General features: G+C 49.1%; 1 protein-coding gene across 1 annotated transcript; it reads left to right on the top strand.

The window, feature by feature from the left end:
* Positions 1-14642: 14642 nt before the first annotated feature.
* Positions 14643-18216, top strand: THBD (thrombomodulin). Its single transcript, XM_016211926.2, has one exon. The coding sequence runs from the start codon at positions 14672-14674 to the stop codon at positions 16418-16420; it is 1749 nt and encodes a 582-aa protein (XP_016067412.2). The 5' UTR covers positions 14643-14671; the 3' UTR covers positions 16421-18216.
* The last annotated feature ends 5344 nt before the right edge of the window (positions 18217-23560 follow it).

The raw sequence follows: 23560 nt of genomic DNA, 5'->3' as shown, positions 1-23560 counted from the left end.
CAACCTCTTCAAAAGCAGCTGCCTAATTTCTTAAAGACTTAAACATGCACATATGACCCAGTGATTCCACTCTGAGATACTGACTCAAGAGAGAGGAATCTATTGCCCACACAAAGTCTTGGCCACAGATATTCACAGGAGCTTTATTTATACAGCCTCAGCCTGGAGACAACCAGCAGGTACATGGATAAAGACTGTGGTTTACAGTGGGTTACTCTGCATCAGAAATAAAAATAAAAAGAAACAGAAACAGGCTTCTGATCAACACAATGACATGGGTGAATTTCAAAAGCATTATGGTGAACAGAGTAAGCCCGACACATAAGAGTAAACCCTGAAGCCAGGCAGAGAAAGACAATTATCACAGATCTCACTCATATGTGGAATCTAATGAACAAAATAAATCGATGAACACAATAGGCCCAGAGGCATAGAAGCATGGAATAGACTGAGGGATCTCAGAGAAGATGGGGTGGGGGTGTGATGGGGTAAGAAGAGATTAACCAAAGAACTTATATGCGTATGTGCATAACCCATGGACACAGACAATAGCGGGGTGAAGGCCTGGGGGTGGGGCAGGGGCTGGGTGGAGGAAGGTCAAGGTGGGGAAATGGGGGACATCTGTAATACTGTCAACAATAATATATATATATACCCCCTGTATGATTCCATCCCTATGAAATCCTAGGGTCGGTAACAGTAATCATTAGTGATAGAAAGTAGATCGATCAGTGGTTATGGGAGAGTGGGAGTGAGAACTGACCACAGAGGACCCTGAAGGACCTGCATGGATGGAAGTATTGTGTCTTGATTGGGTGGTGGTCACATGTGGATGCTTGTGTTTGTCAAAACTCATCAAACCATACATGTAAAATGGGCACATTTTATTGTATGTAAATTATATCTCAATAAAGTTGATTTAAAACTTCAGCTTATCGGTGTTGTAAATAAAATAAATATTTACAAGTTGTGGTCTGTATTTTTGTAAAACAATAAAACATGATTGCTTTGGACTTCATTTTTTTCAGCGGTAATAAAAAGCGAATGGCACTGTTGCAGGCTGGAGCTAGCCTTCTACTATCAGAATTTTCTCCGTTGCTGGTTGTGTGTCTAAATCCTCTGCTAAGCTTCAACGAGTGGGGGACACCCCTTTCCATGACCAATCTTCTCTCTACCTCCCTCCAAGCCAGCACCGGAATCCATTCCCTTCATCTTACTGGCCTCCATCAAAACACTCAAATACATCACGAGGAAAAGCCCTCTCCGCCTGCCCCAAGCTCGCTTTCCTCCCCATGCTGAGCACTAACTTTCTAAGTTTACAGTGCTGGGTCTTTCTTTCACCCTCCCTTCCTCAGATCATCTAACTACATTTCCTCCTGAAACATGGCCACAGGCAAACCCTTGTCCTTTGGCTTTAGGCCCAGCACTTTTAAGGGATCATCTTTTATTAAGGAATCAACCTTTCATGTTATTAAAATGTATAAGTAAAAACAACTTTGGAAGGGCTCTTGGGCACTGCAGATGCCAAGTTTGAAGTGAAACCAGTGTCAACAATAAAGTCGTGGCCTTTCATTAAAAGGTTTTTTCCACTGCACAGAGCAGACCAGATGCCTAGAACAACTTCTTTGATGCTGGGAGATCGGACTTGATGCTTAATGATTTGTGGCTGCGATAGAATGCTGCTTGTTAACTTTGGTTACATGTTGAATGGTCTTTGGCATGAGGCATTTATCTTTCTTGAGTATAGGAAAAGATGATTCATTTGGGCTTTGTTATTTGAAATTTGGAGTCATGTGGTCTGGCATGAAGTCATGCATTAGCTTAACAAACAAGAAAACAAACCAACAAGTGAAATAAAAAAGTAAAATAAAGGTTTGTTGGGGAAGTAAGGTTCACTAGAGATTTTTAGCTAAGCTGTTTAGACTATTAAAAATTCGTCATTGGGAGCACTTATCTCGATGTTTACATCTATTTGCGTAGAATAGATGTGGATTATAAATGATTCTTACCTGAATGCAAATGAATCAATACTGTTCAGTATCTGTTTTAGGTATTTCATTCTGGTTCTATTTGTTTGTTAAATACTTGTAATATTTGGCAGTGAATGTGCCTGAATATAATAAATCCTGGTTCACAGGCGGCTTATTTTTGTCACATGACAGTGTTCAGAGATGGGAACCGGCGCTGCTAAAGCCAAGCTTGGCTGCCCTCCATTCCTCTGGCCCTCCATCACCAGGGTCTCACTTTCATCTCATGCTCACAACATAGCCTTGCAAGGCAGCCCTTCTTTATTTTTATTTTTTAAATTATTTTTTAAAATTGAAGTAAGATTAATGTTCAGAGAAAGGTACCAATTCCACCTATACAACTTGATAAGATTTGATAAGTATATACACCCCCCTCATCCATGGTTTTAATCAATACACAGACCATTCCTTCACTCCGCGAGTTTCCTGTGCTCCCTCCCCCAGTCAATTCCCATCTCCACAGACAAATACTGCTCTGCTTTCTATCACTTTGGCTTAGTTTGTCTGTTCTAGAAATCATATTGATGGTATCAGAGATTATTGGATTTAAACCTGTCATTTTGTTTACTAGATTTTTGTTTTTAGGACTTACTTTTTTCTTCTGATTCTCTTTTTCTGTCTTTTAAGGAGGTGAGGGGGGCTTTAATAAAATATTTTTGAGCATTTTTAAGTTTTACAGATGAATTGAGCTGCAAGTATAGACAGGTCCCACATGCCTCCTTTCCTCCCTACCGAGCAATCTCTCCCATTATTAACATCTTGCTTTGGTGCATGTGTTACAATTCATGGGCTGATATTCATATAAAAGTCCATAGTTTACATTAGAGTTCGCTCTTAGTATTAAGAGTTTTGACAAATGTATGAAATGTGTGTATCTTTACCTTGTCATACGGAATAGTTTCTACCGCCCTAAAGATCCCTTGTGCTACACCTATTCCCTCTCCTTTCCTCCCTCTCCCCTGAATCCTTGGCAACCACTGATCTTTTTACTATTTCCATAGTGTTGCCTGTTCTAGAAAGTCATTGAGTTGGAATCATACAGTGTGTTGGCTTTTCACATCGGCTTCTTTCACTTAGCAACCTACATTTAAGGTTCCTCCGGGTATTTTCGTGGCTTGAGAGATCATTTCGATTTCGTGCGAATAGTCCGTTGTCTGGATGTACCACAGTTTGCTTGTCACTCTGAAGAACACCTTGGTTGCTTCCAAGTTTTGGCCGGTATGAATAAAACTACAAACATCCATGTGCAGATGTTTGTGTGGACATAGGTTTTTAACTCCTGTGGGTAAATAGCAAGGAGAATGACTGCTAGGTAGTATGGTAAAATTATGTGTAGTTTGTAAGAAACTGCCAAACTGTCTTTCAAAGCGGCTGCACCATTTTCACTCCCACCAGCAGTGACTGAGAGTCCCGGTTGCTCTAGCATTTGGTGCTCAGTGTTTGGGACTTTAGCCATTCCATGGGTGTGGTATCTCATTGTTTTAATTTACATTTCCCGCATAACATTTGGCAGGGAGCTCTTCTCTATGCTTATTTGCCATGTTTTTGTATCCCTTTTCTGGTGAGGTGTGTGTTCAGGTTGTGCACAGGTTTTTAATTGGGCTGCTTCTTGTCTGATTGTTGAGTTTTAGGAATTCCTCTGTATATTCTGGATCCCAGCCCTATGACCAGACATTTGCTTAGCAAATATTTTCTCCCAGTCTGTGGCTGGTCTTTTGATACTCTTAACAGAAGTTTTTAATTTTAACTACATTTTACTATTGCATTTTAATTCCTCTAGCGGGTGTCAGGAACTCAGCTGAGCTGGAGAGAGAGAGGAAGCTAAGCTGTCAGATGTTGGAGTCGCTGAATAGAGCAGTAATGAGCCAAAATGAAAAAAAGACTGAAACCCTTGATCACTTACTGAGACGGTATAAGCAAGAACCCCAAACCAGCGAGCGCCAGCTCCCCTGTTTCATTGCTCCTTCAGAGGTGCACTGCTGGAGGGCTAGCTGGGTCTGCACAGATGTGGCGGGGATCTCGCTGTGGAGGTGAGCTCCCTGAACAAAGGATCCCAGCAGTTCTTTTGACCTGAATGTGGAGGAGAGGTAGAGGGGGAGGGCTGGGAAGAGACTGAGTCAGAGTGGAGAAAAATGTCTTCAAGATTCCCCCTCCTCCAGAAGGAGACCTCAGCAGAGGTGCCTAAGGAAGACCTCCATCCAGGGCCTCAGCAGAGACCTGGAAATGAAGGTGCCCAAGGCTAGGAGTTCAAATATGCAAAGAGCGTGCACAGCTCGGCATGGGTCCTGCGTGCTCAACTGCACCCCTCTCCAGAAACCACAGCTCACCAGCTGTGCTCCAAGCACGGTGTGTGTGGGGGGAGGGGGCAGCTTCCCTCATGGCACCCGTTAGGTAAAGCCTCTGCCATTACCTGGGGTCAGGCCTGAAAAATCACACTAAGACTTGTGGCCAGGAGCTGGACTCCTCATTAGGTTTTCCTGATCTTCCTTTATATCATTATTTAGTAGTTGCTCTAGAAATTACATTTGATCACAGTCTGCTTAGAATTAACACTGCACCACTTCATGTAAAATATAAGGAACTTGAAACCATATAATTGCATCATCTCTGTTCTTGTACTATTTTTGTCATATGTTTTGTAACTACAGATTTTATTGATCCCACAATATAATGTGATGAATGGTGTTTACAGAAAGACATCATGCTGATGCTGATGGTCTTGGGAAATCCTTCCCACACAACTAGAGGGGATCGTTGAGACCACAGTGGAAAGCAAGGGAAGGGGCCAGCTCCTCCGTGGAATGTGCCAGGGAGGCCATTCAGTTGCTGCTGGCTCCTCAGGCACAGCCACGTTAGTGCCCCAACCCCCCGGGGCCTGTCAAAGGCACAGTCTGATTCAGACGGGGTGGGGAGGGTGGGGTGAGAGATGCTGTGTTCTAACACGCTTCTAGGTGACCCTGCCGGGCTGGGGACCACATGTGGCGGGGCAAGGCTGCCAGGGCTGCCGGGGCCGGCAGGTTCCCTTCTCTTCCTCAGCTGGTCACAACAGGACCACCCTGCTTCCAGCCCTAGCTCCCTCCTACTCCTCCAGTGGCAGCGATGCCGGACCCTTCTGGGCCAGGGTGTCCACATCTTTGTCACTTCTCCTGAGCCCGCGGGAATGGTTCATTTGAATTACACCCTCAGTGCTTTGGAAGAATGCTGGGCCAGAATGGAACCAATAGCAAATACTATCTGGAAAACAGAAAGCCAAGTATATTGTTTTCAACCATTATTTTTCCCAGATTCACAGACTGCTTAATTCCCAATAAAACACAACTTTTGAATTGCAAGATCAAATATGAAAATGATGTCCAAGCTCAAAACCACAGGAAAGCAGAGGGAAGAGCACACTCTGTGAGAAAATAGAGTTGAAAAGTGTCCCTGTGGCAAGTCCTGAATTGGCTGATTACCAGCCGTGTGCATTTGTCCTGCCTGCAGCAGACCCAGCTGGGGTTTGAAATTCGGACGATGGGTAATGATGCCAGAATTTCCCTTGTGTCTGTTGGCTCCTAGGTTCTTCAGTGGCTAGCTGATCATCAGAAACATAAAAGTGATGGCCAGTAATACCCCGTGGCTTGTGGCAAAGGAGACTACTAGTGTCCCAGGGACCTTCTTTCCAGGAGTGCCCTTTAAGGGATTCTGGAAGCTTGGGTCTTGCTAAATATCCCAAAAATCCCTTCCAAAGGAGAGTAAACTGTACGGAAGAGCCTTTGCCAGTGCTGCTCTGGGATCCAGCTTCAGAGTTATTTCCAGTATGAAAATCATTCCCAAAGATTTGGGTGTGGACTGAACGCTTCCCCAATCCTCGGTGGGTGGGCTGGTTCCAGATGCAGGTGAGTGGGGTCTGAAGCTCCCCCAGCGGGGAGCCACTCTCTTCCCTCTTCCCACAGGGCTTGCTGAAGCCTCTGGCACCCACGAGCCTGTGGGTAGAAGTGGGATTTCTGAGTGTTGGCCTCAAATATCAGCATCCCTTCACCCCAGAGTCAAGCTCCCCCCCTGCAGCTGCTCTTTGCAACTCCTTCACTCCCCAGAAAGCCCAACTGCCCAAGTTCAAGATGTTCCCAGTCAGTTCACCCAAAGTTGTCAAACTATGCTGAAGGCATGTCCTCAGCCACCCAAGGCCTGGAGTACTTAGTCTGCAACCCTCATGGAGCCAGATATTGATGAAAATGAGCCTCTACCTGCTCTGGCACCTGTGAGTTGCAGAAAGCACTCAGGTCATTCTTGTCCAGTAGTGGCCTGGCTAGATAATGGTGGTTTGTAAATATTGACTGTTCCTATCACTAGATTTTTGGGGAGATTTGTTACGTAGCAGGAGACAAACAGCTGTGCTGAATACTGACATGCTCATTCCCATTACAGCAGAGGCCAAAGGGCCTGCATGGCCCAAGACATTTGCTCCCTGGCCCTTAACAAAGCAAATATGCTGGCCTCCTGCATCCACAGAATTCCTCTGATGTCTGGGTCTTAAGTGATGCTCTTATTGTTTTGCCTTCTGCAACTCAAATCAAGAAGCCACAGATTTAGCAACGAAATAGTAAATTGGTCATTCTTTTGGGGTTGAGTTGGGACAGGTCTCTACTACGTGGCCTGGTTGAATCCGTGTGATAAAAATCTGTTCACTTGTGAAATTTGTTTTTGGGGAAACACATGCACTGAGCTCAGGGGACAGGAGCACAGACCTTCCTAAGTTTATCAGAGCTGCTCTTTCATGAAGCTGATCAGAATACTTTTATTAGAAACTTCAAAAGCAGTGAGCTAAGAGAGACTTAAAATAGGTTCTATGTTGCGTAAGATTCTGAAGATTGAATTGTATATTATCAACCAAAGTACTTTTCAGCTCACTAGCTTTTCCAGTTGCCAAAAAATAATTTTACCTTCTTTATAAAAAATTGGAGCCCTTTAGTTACAAAACACATGATTGTTATAGACTATACCAGAAATATAGAGGAAAGTAGAAATAGTTTGTTATGCTTCAACCTAAAGATAAATTTATTTATACATATAAAAGTTATACATTACATACTGTTTTTTCTAAGTCAGGTGAATCTATTCATAGCTTTCCATCCAGCTGAGACATTAGTTTTATTTTTTTAATCTGGATTTAGTTTTATGGCATAGAAGTGTTTTCTTTGCTGAATTTCTTGCATTTAAATATTTAAAGTATCTATTAGAATATAAATTTGTTAAATAACATTAAAAATATAACTCCCCTCCTATTTTCCTAGCTAAACGTTATGGTCTATGCATGCTTCACTGTCCAGCCTCTCCTCCTGCATGCAGCTGAGCCAGGACCGTATCCCACAGGAATTGCTTGCCAGACACCAAAGCATACTTGATGTTTTTCAAATAACACTTTTAGATTACCTGCCTTCCTTGCAAAATTTGTCTTCAAGGAAAGAGCATTCCTTCCAAATATGCAGTACGTTTTCAATAAAAAAATCTGCTGTAAAGAAATAGTATGCAAAAAATAAAGGGAGAGTCTAAAATGGCATAAATACACCTTGACAACACATAGTTCTAGAGGCTTCTATTTGACTGAGATAGTTCTGTATTCTTTTACCTCAGTAGTTCTTAATTCAGGGGTTCTGTGAACTTGAAAGGGGAAAACATTATATCCTTATTTTCATTAATCTCTATAACCTGAAACTTAGCATATGATCCATTATTGAAAATCAGTCAGGACCTGAGACTGTGAGTTCTGAAATCAAGATACGTCACACCACACCACAAATGTCACAGATCTCTCAAAGAAGTATTTACAGTGATCACCACTTTGAAATTTTGGTATTTAAGTGACATGCCACCAGGCCTTGTGATTTAAAATATCCACGAAAAAGCATTGATGAATATTTGATCCCTATCAAGCATTTGTGATCACATTATTTCCTTCTTTTTGATGTTTCTATAACTGCATTTTGATATGGTTGCTTCTCTTTGTAATTCTGTTCATTTATCTTATACATTTACTTAAATATTACTCTGAGAAGACAGAAGAACTGATGTGTTTTTTGTTGACAGTATTACAGATGCCCTCCACTCCCCCCGTTTGCTCCCCTCCACCCAGCCCCTGCCCCGCCCCAGGCCTGCCCCACACTATTGTCTGTGTCCACTGGTTATGCATATACGCTTATAAGTTATTTGGTTAATCTCTTCTCTTCCCCTCTACGCTCCTCCCCACTGAGATCTGTCCGTCTGTTCCATGTTCCCATACCTCTGGACCTATTTTGTTCATCAATTTATTTTGTTCGATAGATTCCACATATAAGTGAGATTATATGCTGTTTGTCTTTCTCTGCCTGGCTTATTTCACTCAGCATTATATTCTCCAGGTCCATCCATGCTGTTGGAATGGGTACGAGATCCTTCTTCTTTACAGCTGCGTAGTATTCCATGGGGTAAATGTCCCACAGCTTTTTTATCCACTCATCTACTGATGCGCGCTTGGGCTGTTTCCAGATCTTAGCTATTGTAAACTGTGCTGCTGTGAACATAGGGGTGCATAAGTTCTTTCTGATTGGTGTTTTGGGGTTCTTAGGACATATTCCCAGAAGCAGGGTCAGTAGATCAAAAGGTAGCTCCATTTTTAATTTTTTGAGGAACCTCCATACTGTTTCCCACAGTGGCTGCCCCAGTCTGCATTCCCACCAGCAGTGCAGGAGGGTTCCCCTTTCTCCACACCCTCGCCAGCACTTGTTTGTTGATTTAGAGACAGTAGCCATCTGACAGGTGTGAGGTGACATCTCATTGTGGTTTTAATTTGCGTCCCTCTGATGATTAGTGACGTTGAACATCCTTTCATATGTCTCTTGGCCATCTGTGTGTCCTCTTTGGAGAAGTGTCTATTTATGGCCTCTGCACATTTTTTAATTGGATTATTTGACATCCTTTTGTTGAGTTATATGCGTTCTTTGCATATGTTAGAAATTAAACCCTTATCAGATGGATCATTGGCAAATATGTTCTCCCATACAGTGGGCTCCCTTTTCATTTTGAAGACGGTTTCTTTTGCTGTGCAGAAGCTTTTAAGTTTGATGTAGTCCCATTTGTTTATTTTCTCCTTTGTTTCCCTTGCCCTAGGAGATGTATCAATGAAAATTCTGCTGCGTGAGGTGTCTGAGATCTTACTGTCTATGTTTTTTTCTAGGATTTTTATGGCTTTTCAACTTATATTTAAGTCTTTTATACATTTTGAGTTTATTCTTGTGTATGGTGTGAGTTGGTGGTCTAGTTTCATTGTTTTACATGTACCCAGTATCCAACAGAGGAACTGATTTTTAACTTTAATTTTAATAAGGCTAAGTTGAAATAACTATAGGTGATTAATGGGCAGTGTTTCCCATTTTCACCTGCCTTATCCCCAGATGTTAGTGACAGCCACTTCCATCCAGCGGGCTGGAACATTTATCACCAGCAGCACTTGGTAACCAGCCAGATATCGGGACCACACTGCTGTCCTCAGGGCCAAGAACTGTGCATTTTGACATTGGGTTTTCTCTTCTCCCCTGGGAGAGGCTCGTGTTCTGAGCCTGAGTGTGTCTGAGGGCAGGATTTGCAGCCCACACACAGTGTGAAGCGTGATCTGAGTCAGGGGACCTAGGAGTCAACAAGTCTAAGAGCAGGTGTTCGTGTTGGAACTAGAAAGTTCTTCTTATATCTCTTAAGCGAAAAGCTGCCTTCCGCACTTGAGAAGGCTCTTTGGCTCAGGTGTATCTGGGGCTAGAACGTTTCCCTTGGGACCCCTTCTGCATCTGGGCCCCTCCTCATCTGTTTTAACAACATTCACACGTCTACCTTCAGTAAAAAATGACAGGTAGTTGGTCTAGCCTGTTCTACAGACATCAAACAGAAACACCCACCCAAAAACCAGAGTTCTGGCCAGACCCGAGTGGCCCTAGCAGCTTTTCATAAAACTTTTCTCCAGTAGCAACAACTACTTGTTGAACAGCTGCTGTGTCCCAAGAAAGGTAATGGTCACTGTGTGTATATTTCCTAATTTCCACAAGAATTCTGTAAATTAGATACTATAGCTCCTGGTTTTGGGGGAGAAAACCAGAGTTGCTTCACAAAGTTCTAGCAACAGATACTAGTTCTTTCACCCTAACGTGGGCCGGAGAATCTTTGTTTCACTGTTTACTTGCTGTGTGGCCTTGGGAACCATTTATTCTCTCTGACCTTCAGTTTCCACATCTGGAAAATGAGGAATTAGCAATGGATGTCTCTAGGGCAGATGGGAAGGGAGACTCCTTGGCCCAGAGACCAGGGCCCAGGGCTGCTGCCCTGGCTGTCTTCAATTCCTTTTCTGTTCCTCCTGGGTTCTTCAACCTCTCTTCTTCTGTGGGTTTGTTTTGGTTTGTTTTTTTCACCGTTCCTTATTGTTATTATTGTTAAAAATGCACAGCTGACCTAAATTTTACCAACAGACATTTACTGAGTCTCCACTAGGGACAGGAACTGTGCTGGGTACTGAACACAATCAGTGGCTGAATTCAAATCCTAGGGACCCAACTGTACCCTTTTTTAGATAAAATTTGCTGAGAGTTTCCCATGGCTCAACTATTCTAAATGCTTTACATGTGCAACTCATTTAACCCTTGTAATAACACTTTGAAGGGGTGACTATTAGAATCCCCATCATGCAGTTGAGGAAACTGAGGCACAGAGAGGCTGGGGCACTTGTCAAATAGGACACAACTTATAAATGCTGGAGCTGGGACTCAAATCCTGCCAAGTTGGCTCCAAAGCCCACACTCCTACCTCTGAGGCTCGGAGGTCCTCCATCCTGTGTTTGCAGGTTAACATGAGAAAACCACGCTGAAGGAGAGCACAGAAAATGATATACAACGGGTGCCCAAATAACTCCGGAGCACCATCTATGCACACGACATGCTGGGGGGGGAGGGGGATACAAAGATGTATAAGAGCAACACCTGCCCCCCCCAAAAAAAGTTAGATTATAAGTCTAGCAAAGGGCAATAGTATGTGATGACATGAAGCGGGGACGGTGTGGTAAGTGCTAAAGTGTTGAAAGGAAGTCCTACAATTTCAGAGAGATAGTTCTGGTTTGGTTATGGAGAAACCCTTTCAAATGGTGCAGAATGCCAGCTGTGCCCTGAAAGAAGGGTCAGGTTTTAGTAGATGGACCAGAGGCCAAAACAAAAGTGTTCCTGGCAGAGGAAAAGGCAGGAGCTCTGGAAGTAAGGTGAGACAGGATGAGGCACTTCTCCCACAGTCAGCAGGACCCCGTCTTCTTAGGACTTTCAGCATCTGTAGAGACCAGGGGGACACCAGGCTTTGAAACTTGTGAGTAGGGAGGGATACCGGGTCCAAACCCCAGCCCAGACCCTTGACTGCAAATTTCCTCTTTCGTGGCCCCCCGAGCAGAGCAGAGTGAGCGAGCATTTTCAGCATGGCTGGCCTGAGTGGGGAGGGAGTGGAAAGAGCTTGGGCCCCTTCAGCAGGGCCTGGGCGCTCTGAGGGGTGTGAGGCCCCAGGTGCTGTCAGCAGGGGTGAAGATCCAGAAAGAAAAGAAACCAGGCCCCGCTGGCGTGGCTCGGCGGTTGAGCATCAGTCTATGATCCCAAAGACTGAGGTGCGGTTCCCGGTCAGGGCACATGCCCGGGGTGCGGGCTCGCTCCCTAGTAGGGGGCCTGCAGGAGGCAGCCGATCAATGACTCTCATCATTGATGTTTCTCTCTCTCTCCCCCTCTCCCTTCCTCTCTCTGAAATCAATAAAGACATACTTAAAAAAAAAGGAAAGAAGCCAGGAAAAGAGTTTTCTTAGAGGAGCGGTGCTATGGGCAAGAACAAGACAGAGAAACAGATGAAGCCTGAAGGTAATGATTTCACACGGGGTGACTCAAATTTTATACAGGAAAGGATGGTTCGAGGGTCCCCTCTGGGTGCCCACTCCCAGTCTGCTTTGACATCGATATCATTACGAGGAGGACGGGTTAATTTGACAAAGGGCGGGATGTAAAGAGACAGGCGAAGGCCACGGCAGAACCCTGAGGACTGGCCTCCCTCGTGGGGCAGAAGGGTGGAAGGGGCGGCCCCGGCAGGAAGAGAAAAGGAGGGGCGGGTGGACAGATAGTTCAGAAGACACAGGAGGAAGGGACTCGAGAACAGTGAGGGACTCAAGAGCACAAACAGCACGCACAGAGGTGTCTAGAAAGGTGAAGGTTGAAGGCAGGTTCTTGGCTTCGGTATTTAGGAGACAGCCCGTGTTCTTTAAGGGGTTCTTCCAGTAAAACAGGCCTGGGCTGGTGAGCCCTGGTGAGGGTGGCGGACTCAGGGTCTGGCCAAGGAGAGGGAGCTGCTGTGTCACCCACACAGAGCTAGAGGAGAGTGGCCCATCTTGTGCAGGAGTATGGAGAAGATGGGGGTAGTTTCAAGCACGCAAAAAAGCCTCAAAGTGATGGCTGGAGGGGGGCAAGGATTGACAAGGATTGCCCCAGACGGCAGGACGATGTGTGTTGAGGGCCAGAGGTAGAGACTGAGGGATGGGAAAGGCCAAGTGGTGTGTCCATTCATCCTTTGTCAGGAACCAGGGTGTCCTGTCCCCTCTCTTGTCTCACACACCCAGACAATGCCCCCTTTCTGAGATCTTTCAGCAGTGTCCCAGTGGGTTCCAGCCCACATCTGCAGGCCATGCCCCAGGGCTGGCTGCACCCGAGGCAGCCTCCAGTGGGCATGCTGTGCACCGGAGTCATAACCCCTGACTCAGCCCAGGCAGCCAGCAGATGTCAGGCCAGCGCCCGCCCTGCTCCCAAGGGGGACAGCCGGGCTCTCCAATCTGCTCTCCAGTCTCCAATCGTCCCCTCCTCTTCCCAGAGGAGCAGGCTCCCTGTTCGGGGAGCTTCAGACCTGTTCGGGGAGCTTCAGACCTGTTCGGGGAGCTTCAGACCTGTTCCTCCAGTTTCTCTGAGGGAGCTGGGGCAGCTTTCCCAGGGCCTGGCAGCGGCTCGGTGGGACATTCCGAAGGCTCTGCTGGTGCCAGCTCTGGGCTCCAGGCATCAAGGAGTGCAGGCAGGGACCAACGTACCTACCCCCTTGGGCTTTCAGAGTGTCCATGCCCCACTCCCTTGGTCACTGCAGGTCAGTAGGTCCAGGCAACAGGTACTTGTCTTTCTCTCCTGAGGTCCCCGCCACACTCTGCTGCTCTTGCCGGGAGGCGAGACCTCCGTAGGTGGGCCTAGGGATCCCAGGGGCTTCTTGGAGCGCAGCTGCAGGCCCCGGGCCAAGGCCTCCTGGTTTCCAACCTCTTAACCCTTTCAGCACAAGTTTGGACGTTTCCAATTTCTTCAGCTTTGTGTAGAGTTCAACAGCGCCGCCTCCTGGTGCGTCGTGCTATGGTCACCCATGGGGGGGGATGGGAAAGGGTGTTATTTAAAAAAAAAGTTCACCACTCAGCGATATTTTGGACCCACCCTCCGCATGCTTGGTAACTGAATAAGCGGAAAAGGTGGCGACAGTGACAGATCCCCATCTCGCGCTCCCGCGCTCCCCACCCCGCCAGTCCACGCCGGCCAGTGACATGTATACGCACCCCCGTTTCCTTATGATCTCGGCCAAGTGGAAAAAATCCTTAACAGACTCGAGTGGGATCTGCTTGGAGCCCACGGCGCCTGCCAGAGGGGGCTCCCGTGCGCCCCTCCGGGGGTTGGAGACGTACCATCTTCTCTGGGAAGCTGGGCAGAAACGGACCAGCCTGGCTAACGCGCCCCCCCCCCCCCCGCGCGCGCCCGCCCCCTGCAGAGCTGCCACCGCTCCTGCAGGGCGACCCTGGAGCCCTGACTGTATCCCCGAGAGACTTCCCCACGCGACGAGATGAGGTCTGGCCTCGGCTGCTGGCGCTCGGGGACCCGTGTGCCCCCAGCTGTGCTCGAGGCTGGGGGGCGGGGGGCGGGCTAGGGTTAAGGTTAGGGTGTGAGGCTAGTTCTTCCGTGGCCCACTGTCGTCCCAGCCGCATCCTCTGTCTTCTGGAAGGAGCGCACCCCAGTGTTCGGAGCTGGGGCGGGATCCAGCTCGCTCCCCGGGCCTTAGCGCCTCTGGGGAAGTCCGCGCCCCAGGCAGCCCCACCCCAGATCCTCCCCGGCGGGTACCCCCTCCCCGAGCCCCGCGGGCCAGAGCGCCCCCTCCCCTCGTCCTGCGCTCAAGGCCCTCCCCTGCCCACCTCGTTTCCCCGACGGGCTGCCCTCGAAGATGGGCCCCCACGGCGTGTTTACGCAGAAAAAGAAAGCGGGCCGAGGGGCTGGGGTGCGCGGCGAGCCTGGGGGCGGGGGTGTCACCTCGCCGTCGGAGGCGGCGCGTGGACCTGGCACAGAGCCCGGGCCGGGGTTAGTCATCCGGGCGAGGGGATCCCGGGCGCAAGGGCGGGCACCCGCTTGCGGAGAACCCGGTAACCCGAGGACGCAGCCTCAGCCCTTCCCACCAGCACTTCCTTCCTTCCCCGCGCGCCCGGGAGGGCGGGCTGCGCGCTTATAAACGCGCCGCGCTCGCCGGCGCCGCAGAGGCTGCCGCGCGGCCCGACGGGTCTGTCCGGTCCCCACGCACACGCCGCGGCCCCGGGCGCCCGCGCCCCTCGGACCCGGCCGGGCAGCATGCTGCGGGTGCTGCTCCTCGGCGCCCTGGGCCCCGCCGCCCTGGGGCTCCACGCGCTCCTGGAGCCGCAGCCGCACGGCAGCCAGTGCATCGAGCAGGACTGCTTCGCGCTCTTCCTGGGCCCCGCGACCTTCGCCGCCGCCAGCCAGGCCTGCGAGCGCCGGCGCGGCCACCTGATGACCGTGCTGTCCTCGGTGGCCGCGGACGTCATCTCCCTGCTGCTGAGCGGCGGCGGCGGGAGCCCGCGCCTCTGGATCGGCCTGAAGCTGCCGCCGGGCTGCGGCGACCCGGGGCACCGGGGCCCCCTGCGCGGCTTCCAGTGGGTGACCGGCGACAACCGCACCAGCTACACCGGGTGGGCGCGGCCGCGCGAGGACTCCGCGCCCCTGTGCGGCCCGCTGTGCGTGGTGGTCTCGGCGGCCGGGGTCTCGGCGCCGGGCCAGCCGGCCTGGGAGGAGCAGCCGTGCGCCGCGGAGGCCGACGGCTTCCTCTGCGAGTTCAACTTCCCCGCCTCCTGCCGGCCGCTGGCCCTGGAGCCCAGCTCCGCGGCCGTCTCCGTGGCCTACCGCACCCCGTTCGGGGTCCGCAGCGCCGACTTCCAGGCGCTGCCGGTGCAGAGCTCCGCCGAGGTGGCGGCCCTGGGGGTGGAGCTGGAGTGCACGCTGCGCCCCGGGGAGCCCGAGGGGCGCTGGGGCCGCGCGGAGCCGGGCGCCTGGGACTGCGGCGTGGAGAACGGCGGCTGCCAACACGCGTGCAGCCAGGGCGCCGGCGGGTCGCGTTGTCTGTGCCCCGCCGACGCCGCGCTGCGCGCCGACGGGCGCTCCTGCGCGGCGCCCGGGGAGCACCCGTGCCACGAGCTCTGCGAGCACTTCTGCATCCCCGACGCCGACCAGCCGCGCGGCTACTCCTGCTGGTGCGAGGCGGGCTACCGGCTGGCGGCCGACCAGCACCGCTGCGAGGACGTGGACGACTGCGCGCAGGTGCCCAGCCCGTGCCCGCAGCGCTGCGTCAACGCGCAGGGCGGCTTCAAGTGCCACTGCTACCCGGGCTACGACCAGGTGGACGGCGAGTGCGTGAAGGCCGAGGACCCGTGCGCGGGGAACGACTGCGAGTACCAGTGCCAGCCGCTGGGCCGAGCCGGGTTCCGCTGCATCTGCGCGCAGGGCTTCGCGCCCGTCCCGCACAGCCCGCACCAATGCCGGATGTTCTGCAACCAGACCGAGTGCCCGGCCGACTGCGACCCCAACAACCCGGACCGCTGCCAGTGCCCCGACGGCTACATTCTGGACGAGGGCTCCATGTGCAGCGACATCGACGAGTGCGACGATGACATCTGCCCCAACGCGCTCTCCTGCAGAAACCTGCCTGGCACCTACGAGTGCGTCTGCGGGCCCGGCTGGGTGCAGGCTGGCGGCGACTGCGACGCCAAGATGACGAGCGAGGGCGAGGGCGAGGGCGAGGGCGAGGGCGAGGGCGAGGGCGGAGACGGCGGCTCTGGGCAGCCCCCGGTGAGCCCCACGCCCGGCGTCACCTCCAGCCCGGCGCCCGCGGGGTCCCTGCACTCTGGCGTACTCCTCGGCATCTCCATCTCCAGCTTGGCCCTGGTGGTGGCGCTCTTGGCGCTCCTCTGCCACCTGCGCAAGAAGCAGGGCTCCCCGCGGGCCGAGCTGGAGTACAAGTGCGGGGTCCCCGCCAAGGAGGTGGTGCTGGAGCACGTGCGGACGGAGCAGGCGCCGCAGAAACTCTAGGGGCCCCCCCGCCGGGGCCTTTCCTTCCCTCCTGCGCCTCAGTCCTCGGCCTCCGCCCCCAGCCTTACTCCTCTGGCTGCCCCCGAAGCACCTTAGCTGGCATCAGAACCGGAGAGGACCCCCACCCCTTCTTTTGCTGACTCCAGGGAATGGCTGGGGAGGAGGCGTTGGAAGGAGGGTGCACCCCAGTTCCTTGGATGATGTCACCAAGCTACTGGGCAGAGATGGCAATTTTAAAATGAAGACGAAGCTTGCAAAGTGCCCCAGGCCCTCCCTAGGACAGGGGGGGACGAGCATTATTGGTCGGTGGCCTTTGAGCAGACAGCCATCCGACCGACTAGTGAGTGTAACTGTGTCATGGATGATGCTAAGATATTTATTTTTTTAAGTATTTAGGACTTTCCTCCTTTTCCTTGTTTCCCTCCCTGTATGTCTTCATAGCCACTTTGAGTCCCCCCCCTCCTGCTCTCTCTATCAGCCTCCCCATCTATATATTTATATACTCCCACGTCTCATGTGGGAGTTAAACTGTCTTGGTGACCTTTTTTTTCAGCCTCCCGCCTCTATGAAGTCAAGCCCCGCTGCCCCGCTCCTGCCTCCCGGTTTTCCCTTCCCAGGAACTGAGCCAACCCCCCTGAGTCCCCTTACCTGTGCCTGACCCTACTTGCACTTTTAGCTGTCTGCCTGGGCAGAAATCTTATGCGAAACGGGAACAAAAGCACTAAAAACAAGAGTGGGTGGGCATTTGCTCTTTCACCAGATTTGCTGATTTATCCTGAAGCCTCCTGCTTCCAGAGCCACACCATTTTAACAAAGGTTAAGATGTGAGAAGCGTTTGTTAAATTAATGTTGCTGGACTGTCCTAGAAATTCAACCCAAGGAGTTTTTATTTTCATTTTTTTAAACAGTGAGCCTGGGTTTTATTATTGTTGTTGTTTGGATTTGGACTGAAAGGTAGTAATTGTCAAGCTTTTGTGCAGTTTTCTTTTTCATTATTATTATTGTTGTTTTATTGTTGTTGTTATTAGTTATTTTTAACAGTGCTGAAATGTTCACGTGATTGCTCTGGGCTGAAAGGAAAAAGAAGCGCCTCCCGGGAGAGCGTTTAAGAGAGTTCTGAGTTGCCTGATTCATGCCAGTTATCATTTTGACTCTGTTTTTGTAATTTGTAGGCCAAAATAAAACCAGCTTTACTGTTTTTTGGGCATTTGGGAGTTTGGGGATAGAACCTGGTGGATGCCCAATTTGGGGCCTGGCCTCGATCAGGCCCTTGAGAATTTCTCCCAAGAAATTCACTTGGAGCTTGCTCCCCCAAAGAAATGGGGGCTGTCTTCCCCTTCCCCCAGCAGCTGGTTAGAAATGCAGAAACCTGGGCCTCACCCCACCTATTCTAGGAGAAGCTGTATTTTAACAAGTTCTGCAGGGGGGTTATTTGCAGAGAACTGTTCCAGACAGCTTCCGACTTCTGGAATACAGTATATATGGACCCTAATAAGGAGCAGACCAAGTCAGTCCCTTTTTTTACCAAGAAACTGAGGAATTTTAATTCCCAGTAGAAAATACTAGGTACACCCCTTTAGACATCACTAAACAGGGTTTTTGGTTCAACTAAGCTAGGAATGAAATCATGAATGGGAAAAAAAAAAGTGTATCTTTTGGGACATAAAGATTTTTTTCTACTATTTTGTAAACTGAGCATATTTGTACATGGTTATTTATTTATTGGAGATAAACTAGAACACGGGCAAAACCCTTGCTTATGACATCACATGTAGAAAATAAACAAATAACAGTGCGTTCTTGGGTTGTGTGTCTGTCCACCTCCCCTCCCCCAACCCCCAGTTTTACATCATTAAACAGGGTATTGAACAATGCAGATACCACGAATTGCGTTTAAAGGTTGCTCCATACCCATCACAGGCCTCCATATGCTCATGGCATCATCTCTGACTTGCAAAGATTTTTTTTCAGAGATTGTTTCCACTGTAGAAGGACATGTACACAAATATTTATTTTTTCCCTTCTGTAACCATAACAACTTCATACACAGGACTTGCGTCCATGCATTTTAAAACACATTATAGGATTATTTGTTGGGATGAATTAAAGAAAGGGCGCTTCTTGGGAAATCTCTAGAATCCCAGCTGTGAGCACTTCGCACGTGCTTTGGTGTTATCTGCTCCCTGAGTTATGCAAACGGCCGTCATGAGGGAGTCAGCCTGTGGCTCAGATTCAGTCACTTCCACATAACAAGGTCTTATGCCGTGTTAAATCATTCTCATTTCTGTTGCTGATTGGAAACAGTCTTTAATGTATGCAAATCTTTTGGGCTGCCTTTTCTGGGTTGGTGGAACTGGCAGAATTTTATATAGTTCTCTGAAAGTTTTCATACAGCAGAAGTTAGGAGAACATTGAATTCAGCAAATGTTTTTATACACCTGGGTAATGCTGAATTCAGTTTTAAACTGAATAGTTATTGTTGTGAAGGCACAGTTGGAGATTTCAATATCCACCTTGGATGAAGTTGATAGTTTGGGCGGGTGGGGGTGAGAGGTGGGTGCTACTAGGAAGAGCACCCTACCAAGATCAGCGGTTGAGCAGTGTTGCCCTAGGAGTTTGGTAGGCTAGCAGGACACCAAATTCAGTAGTAGGTTCATCTGAAGGAAGAACTCGCTGGGTGGGGCAAAGTAGGTACCGATGAACTGTGCTGGGGGCCTAGAGGAGAGGGGGTACCTTACAAATTTGTCTGCACTACCCAGCCTTCCATTTTTCTAAAGGATCTGATCCCAAGTAGCTGTCAAATTGTCTTTCAAGGGCCCATTCCTTTACGTTTTCTTCCTGGGGGGGGCGGGGGCGCATTTTCTTAAGATCATAAGACCAAAACACACTTTAAAAAAAAAAAATTATCTTTATTGTTGAAAGTATTACAGATGTCCCCTTCCCCCCCCCCCCCCAGGCCTTTAGCACACTATTGTCTGTGTCCGAGGGTTATGCACTTATGCATATAAATTCTTTGGTTAATCTCTCCCCACCCACCCGCCCCCACCTTCCGTCTGAGATTCATCAGTCTGTTCCATGCTTTTATGTCTCTGGATCTATTTTGTTCATCAGTTTATTTTGTTCATTAGATTCCACATATGAGTGAGATCATGTAAAACTGAATCAGGAAGATTTTGTTTTTTTAAGACCCAGAAGCAAGAACTCTTACTGGGGCATCTTGGACTACACAACACTGGTGGGGTGGGGCCCCAGACCCTTCCCTCTCTCCTCACTCCCTGTTCCCTGGGAGATCAGCATCTCTGTTTACAGGCCTCATCTGAACTAAGATTCTCAAAGCATTTAAGAAACCACAGCCCCTCTCTGAGAAACACACCAGGAGCATATAAAGAAGCAGTTAGCTAAAAGGCCATCCCCCAGCATGCAAAACCGAGGTAGCTCTTATGGAACAGGGGCTGCGAGTCAACCTGTATAGTCTCTGCTTTTTGTTCACACCGTTGGGCATCAGGACGGAAGGGGAATTGCACACCTCAGCGAGGGTACATGACTGTCCGTGACGCTCCACAGTGGGCAGGGCCTGGGGAGATGCCCAAGGTGGTACTTCCTTCCCCATAAGTCAGAATTTGATTTTATGAGTCAAATGGCTTTTTATTCTTCCCTTTGGACCTGATCTCTTTTCTTGGATTCGTTCGCAAATATTTATTGAGAGGTAGTCTCTTCCTGATGATGACAAGCATGGTGACAAGGCCCTGCCTTGAGAAGCTTACACTCTGGTGGTGTTAAGGAAAGAAATAGAATAGTAGTGTTAGGGGCAGAAATAGGATATTGGGGACTAGTTGTAGTTATAAAAAATATTAATCATGCTCTGTTAACAGTGATTGTTCTGTTCTGATTAGAGAAAGCACTTTCTAACCTGGCTGAGAATTCTTTGCCCGGGGACATGGGAGATAACCTTGGAATGCGGAAGATTCTCCTGTTCTGAGACCTGCCAAGCATCATACAAAGATTAACAGCCTTGTTCCCAAAACAATGGAGTCCAGGAGGCTCGGCCTTTGCAACCCCCAGCCCGCATTGCCTCTGACCTGTTAGCATCATACCTTGCCTACTTCCCCATGCCTGTAATTCCTGCTTTTCCATGTAATCTTTGTCCTTCTACCCAATATAAGCAGCTGGCTTATGGGGAGCTGTAGAGCAGGTTTTATGTGGATGACCCCCTGCTCTCCCATACTACAGGCATTATTGGAATAAACGCTCATATGCGATTCAACCCTGTCTCTGCTTGATTGGCTCAAGTAGTGCAGGCAGCCTGGACCCATTCATTGTCCGGTTTCAGTCGGGGAGAGAGACATAAAAAAAAATGATCGCCCCCAAATAACATGTAACTTAGAAACAGCCATAAGAGCTGGGGAAGAGAAACATAGCACAGCAGGGAATCAGGATTTAGACTAGAGGAGTAGAAACTGTCCTTGATGAGCTGACCTTAAGGCTAGACCTTAAGGAGGAGCAGGGCTTAGTCAAATGCAGAGGGAAGGGGAGAACAGTCCAGGCAGAAGGAACAGCATGTGCAAACGCCCTGCATTTGGAAGAGTCTTGGCAGAGGGCATGGAGCACAGTGAGCAAGGAGGAAGGTGGCCAAGATGAGGCTGCAGAGGTGGAAATGGAGACGCAAAAGCGAGAGGGGGAGGGCGGACTGTAGGCCAGTGTAAAGATGTTGACTTCGAGGAGTTTTAGTAAGAATACGCTGCTGTTTGATTTGTAAAGTGAGATTGTTTGGAAAAGTAATAATTCTAGACTTTTTTACATGTCGCCATGGGCAGACAGCTGCACAGTTTCCCTTGTAAGCATAAATGTGTGTGTCACATACACCTAGATTTGACACCTGGTGGTCCCATGACCATGAGAATCATGAAACCCCTCTAAGGCTATAAAAATAGGTGCTAGCAATGCCACCTCACAGGGTTTCCTTGAAGATTAGAGGAGATGAGCTAAGCAGATTCCGGCGCACAGCAGGTGCCCAATAAATGTTAGCTTATGTCACTAAATTAGTGGATGCATAGATGAAGAAAAAGGTTATGTTGAGATATTGAGGGCCTTGAGGGCAAGTTCAAGGTAGTGCAGAAAGAAGAAAGTATTGTCTCAAGGCAAGGTGCAGTCACTTAGAATGAATGTTGTCAATCCTAGAGCAAGATGATAGGATTTGGGGCATCAAACAGAGCTTAAAAAGGTATATATTTGCACAGGGGGAAGAAGTGGCCCCCAGAGCTGTAAAATCCTGCTTCCAAGGTCTATTGACCCTGCTCAAAGGCCCAATAAAAGATGGGGTGCAGAGATAACCTCTATTGTATTCCCAGGGAGGCCACAGAGAAGGGGAGAACACACCCTAAAGTGCTCTGCTTGTTTTCTTGGGACTGAAAGGAGAAAGAAAATTGGCTCCAGCCCAGACAGAACCCAGGGCTGCTGGGGAGCAGACACCTCTGCACTCTCCCACTCACCCTCAGCTGCCACGTGGGACCCTCAAGTTTAGTGACACCAAAGAGGAACCTGCAAAAGAGAAAAGAAACATCAATTCAAGATGATGCACAGGCCCAGTGGTGCACGGACTCTCACAGTGGGACTTTGGAGCAAATTCTAACCTTTCTCAGCTGTCTACCAACTGAGGCATTGCAAGTGGGTGGTGGGTCTGGGCACCAACCCCTTACCCCCCATGCCACCCAGGGAAGTCACAGACACCTCCATGGCTCATTCCCTTGAGCACATTTCCCCTAGTGCACACCAGACACTGCACTCTCAGAAACAGAAGCTGCTGCCATCTTTACCTCTCCAGGGAAAGTGGCATTGTCAGCTAAAGGGCAGGGTCTTCTGGAACTCTCAGTCAGGATAATGTACACACGTTTGCTCCTCTGTCGCTTTCTCTGTGTAGGAAAGAGGAACCTAAGAGTCAAGTAGAGACAGCTCATTGATGAGAGACTAGAAACATTAGGCCTGCAGGCCCAGGAAGTGCTGGCTATTAGGACCAGGCCCCTGAAGGAGCTGGCTAGGCCTAAACACTGCCTATTAAACTTTATTTTATTTTATTTTTTAAATCCTCACCTGAGGATATTTTTTCCACTGCTTTTCAGAGACAGTGGGAGGGAGAGAGAGAGAGAAACATTGATGTGAGAGACACATTGATTGGCTGCCTCCTACACGTGCCCTGACCAGGGCTGGGGATAGAGCCTGTAATTGAGGTAAGTGCCCTCGACCAGAATTGAACCTTGGACCCTTCAGTCCACGGGCCGATGCTCTAACCACTGAACCAAACAGGCTAGGGCATATTTTATTTCTTTTTTAAAATTTTGATATAACTGACATATAATAAAACTTGCTCCTTTTAGTAAACAGTTCCTGGAGGACCACATGCTCTCGTGAAACCACTGCCATCATCAATATATAGGACATTCCATCACAATAGAAAGTTCCTGGCCCCTCCCCCTTTGCTTCCCTTGGAGTGGTCTACACACAAAATGAAACATTTTTCCTCCTCGAACCTGCTATGTCCCACCCTCCTTCAGGATCTCCTCACACCAAGAATCCTGCTTTCGTGTTTGAATCACAAAGATAAGCTTTTCTAAACAATCCTGAAAGGCTGACTTTTTTTTTTACTTTCAACAAACAGGTTTTGATGAAACTCAGCTCATATGTCTCCCAGTACCCTACTCAGTATTCACCCTGAGTTCTGGACTTGATCTGCCAAAAATCCTGGCAGCCACCAGAAGTGTGCAAAGAAACGAAAAAATGAGAACTGCAAACCACCGCATCATGCAACTTCGGGGGGAGTGGGAACTTGAGTGGGGCGCGTGCAAAGGAAACGAGGGCAGTGCCCACAGGCAATCCCATGGGGCAAACCACTGAGCTCCTTCCCGAGGCTCCCGAGTGATCCTGTGGATGCATCAAGGCCAGGGACAGAGGGTTCCCAAGTTCCAACTTCTGGGGACTCCCGTGTTAAATAGGGGTTAATTATTATAGCATTTTTTCAGGAAAAGCTGAGATTACAAAGAACATATAAAAGCACATTTTCACCCTAGTCATGGCTTGGTGGGGGGTCTCCAGGCTTCTCTGAAAGTACAGCCCCTCACCTATTCAGGCATTTCTTCATAAAATATT

Source organism: Miniopterus natalensis, chromosome 7 (genome assembly GCF_054644295.1).
Source record: "Miniopterus natalensis isolate mMinNat1 chromosome 7, mMinNat1.hap1, whole genome shotgun sequence".
NCBI classification, from domain to species: domain Eukaryota; kingdom Metazoa; phylum Chordata; class Mammalia; order Chiroptera; family Miniopteridae; genus Miniopterus; species Miniopterus natalensis.
The sequence above is the reverse complement of the archived record's forward strand: the minus strand, read 5'-3'. Positions and strand labels throughout refer to the sequence as shown.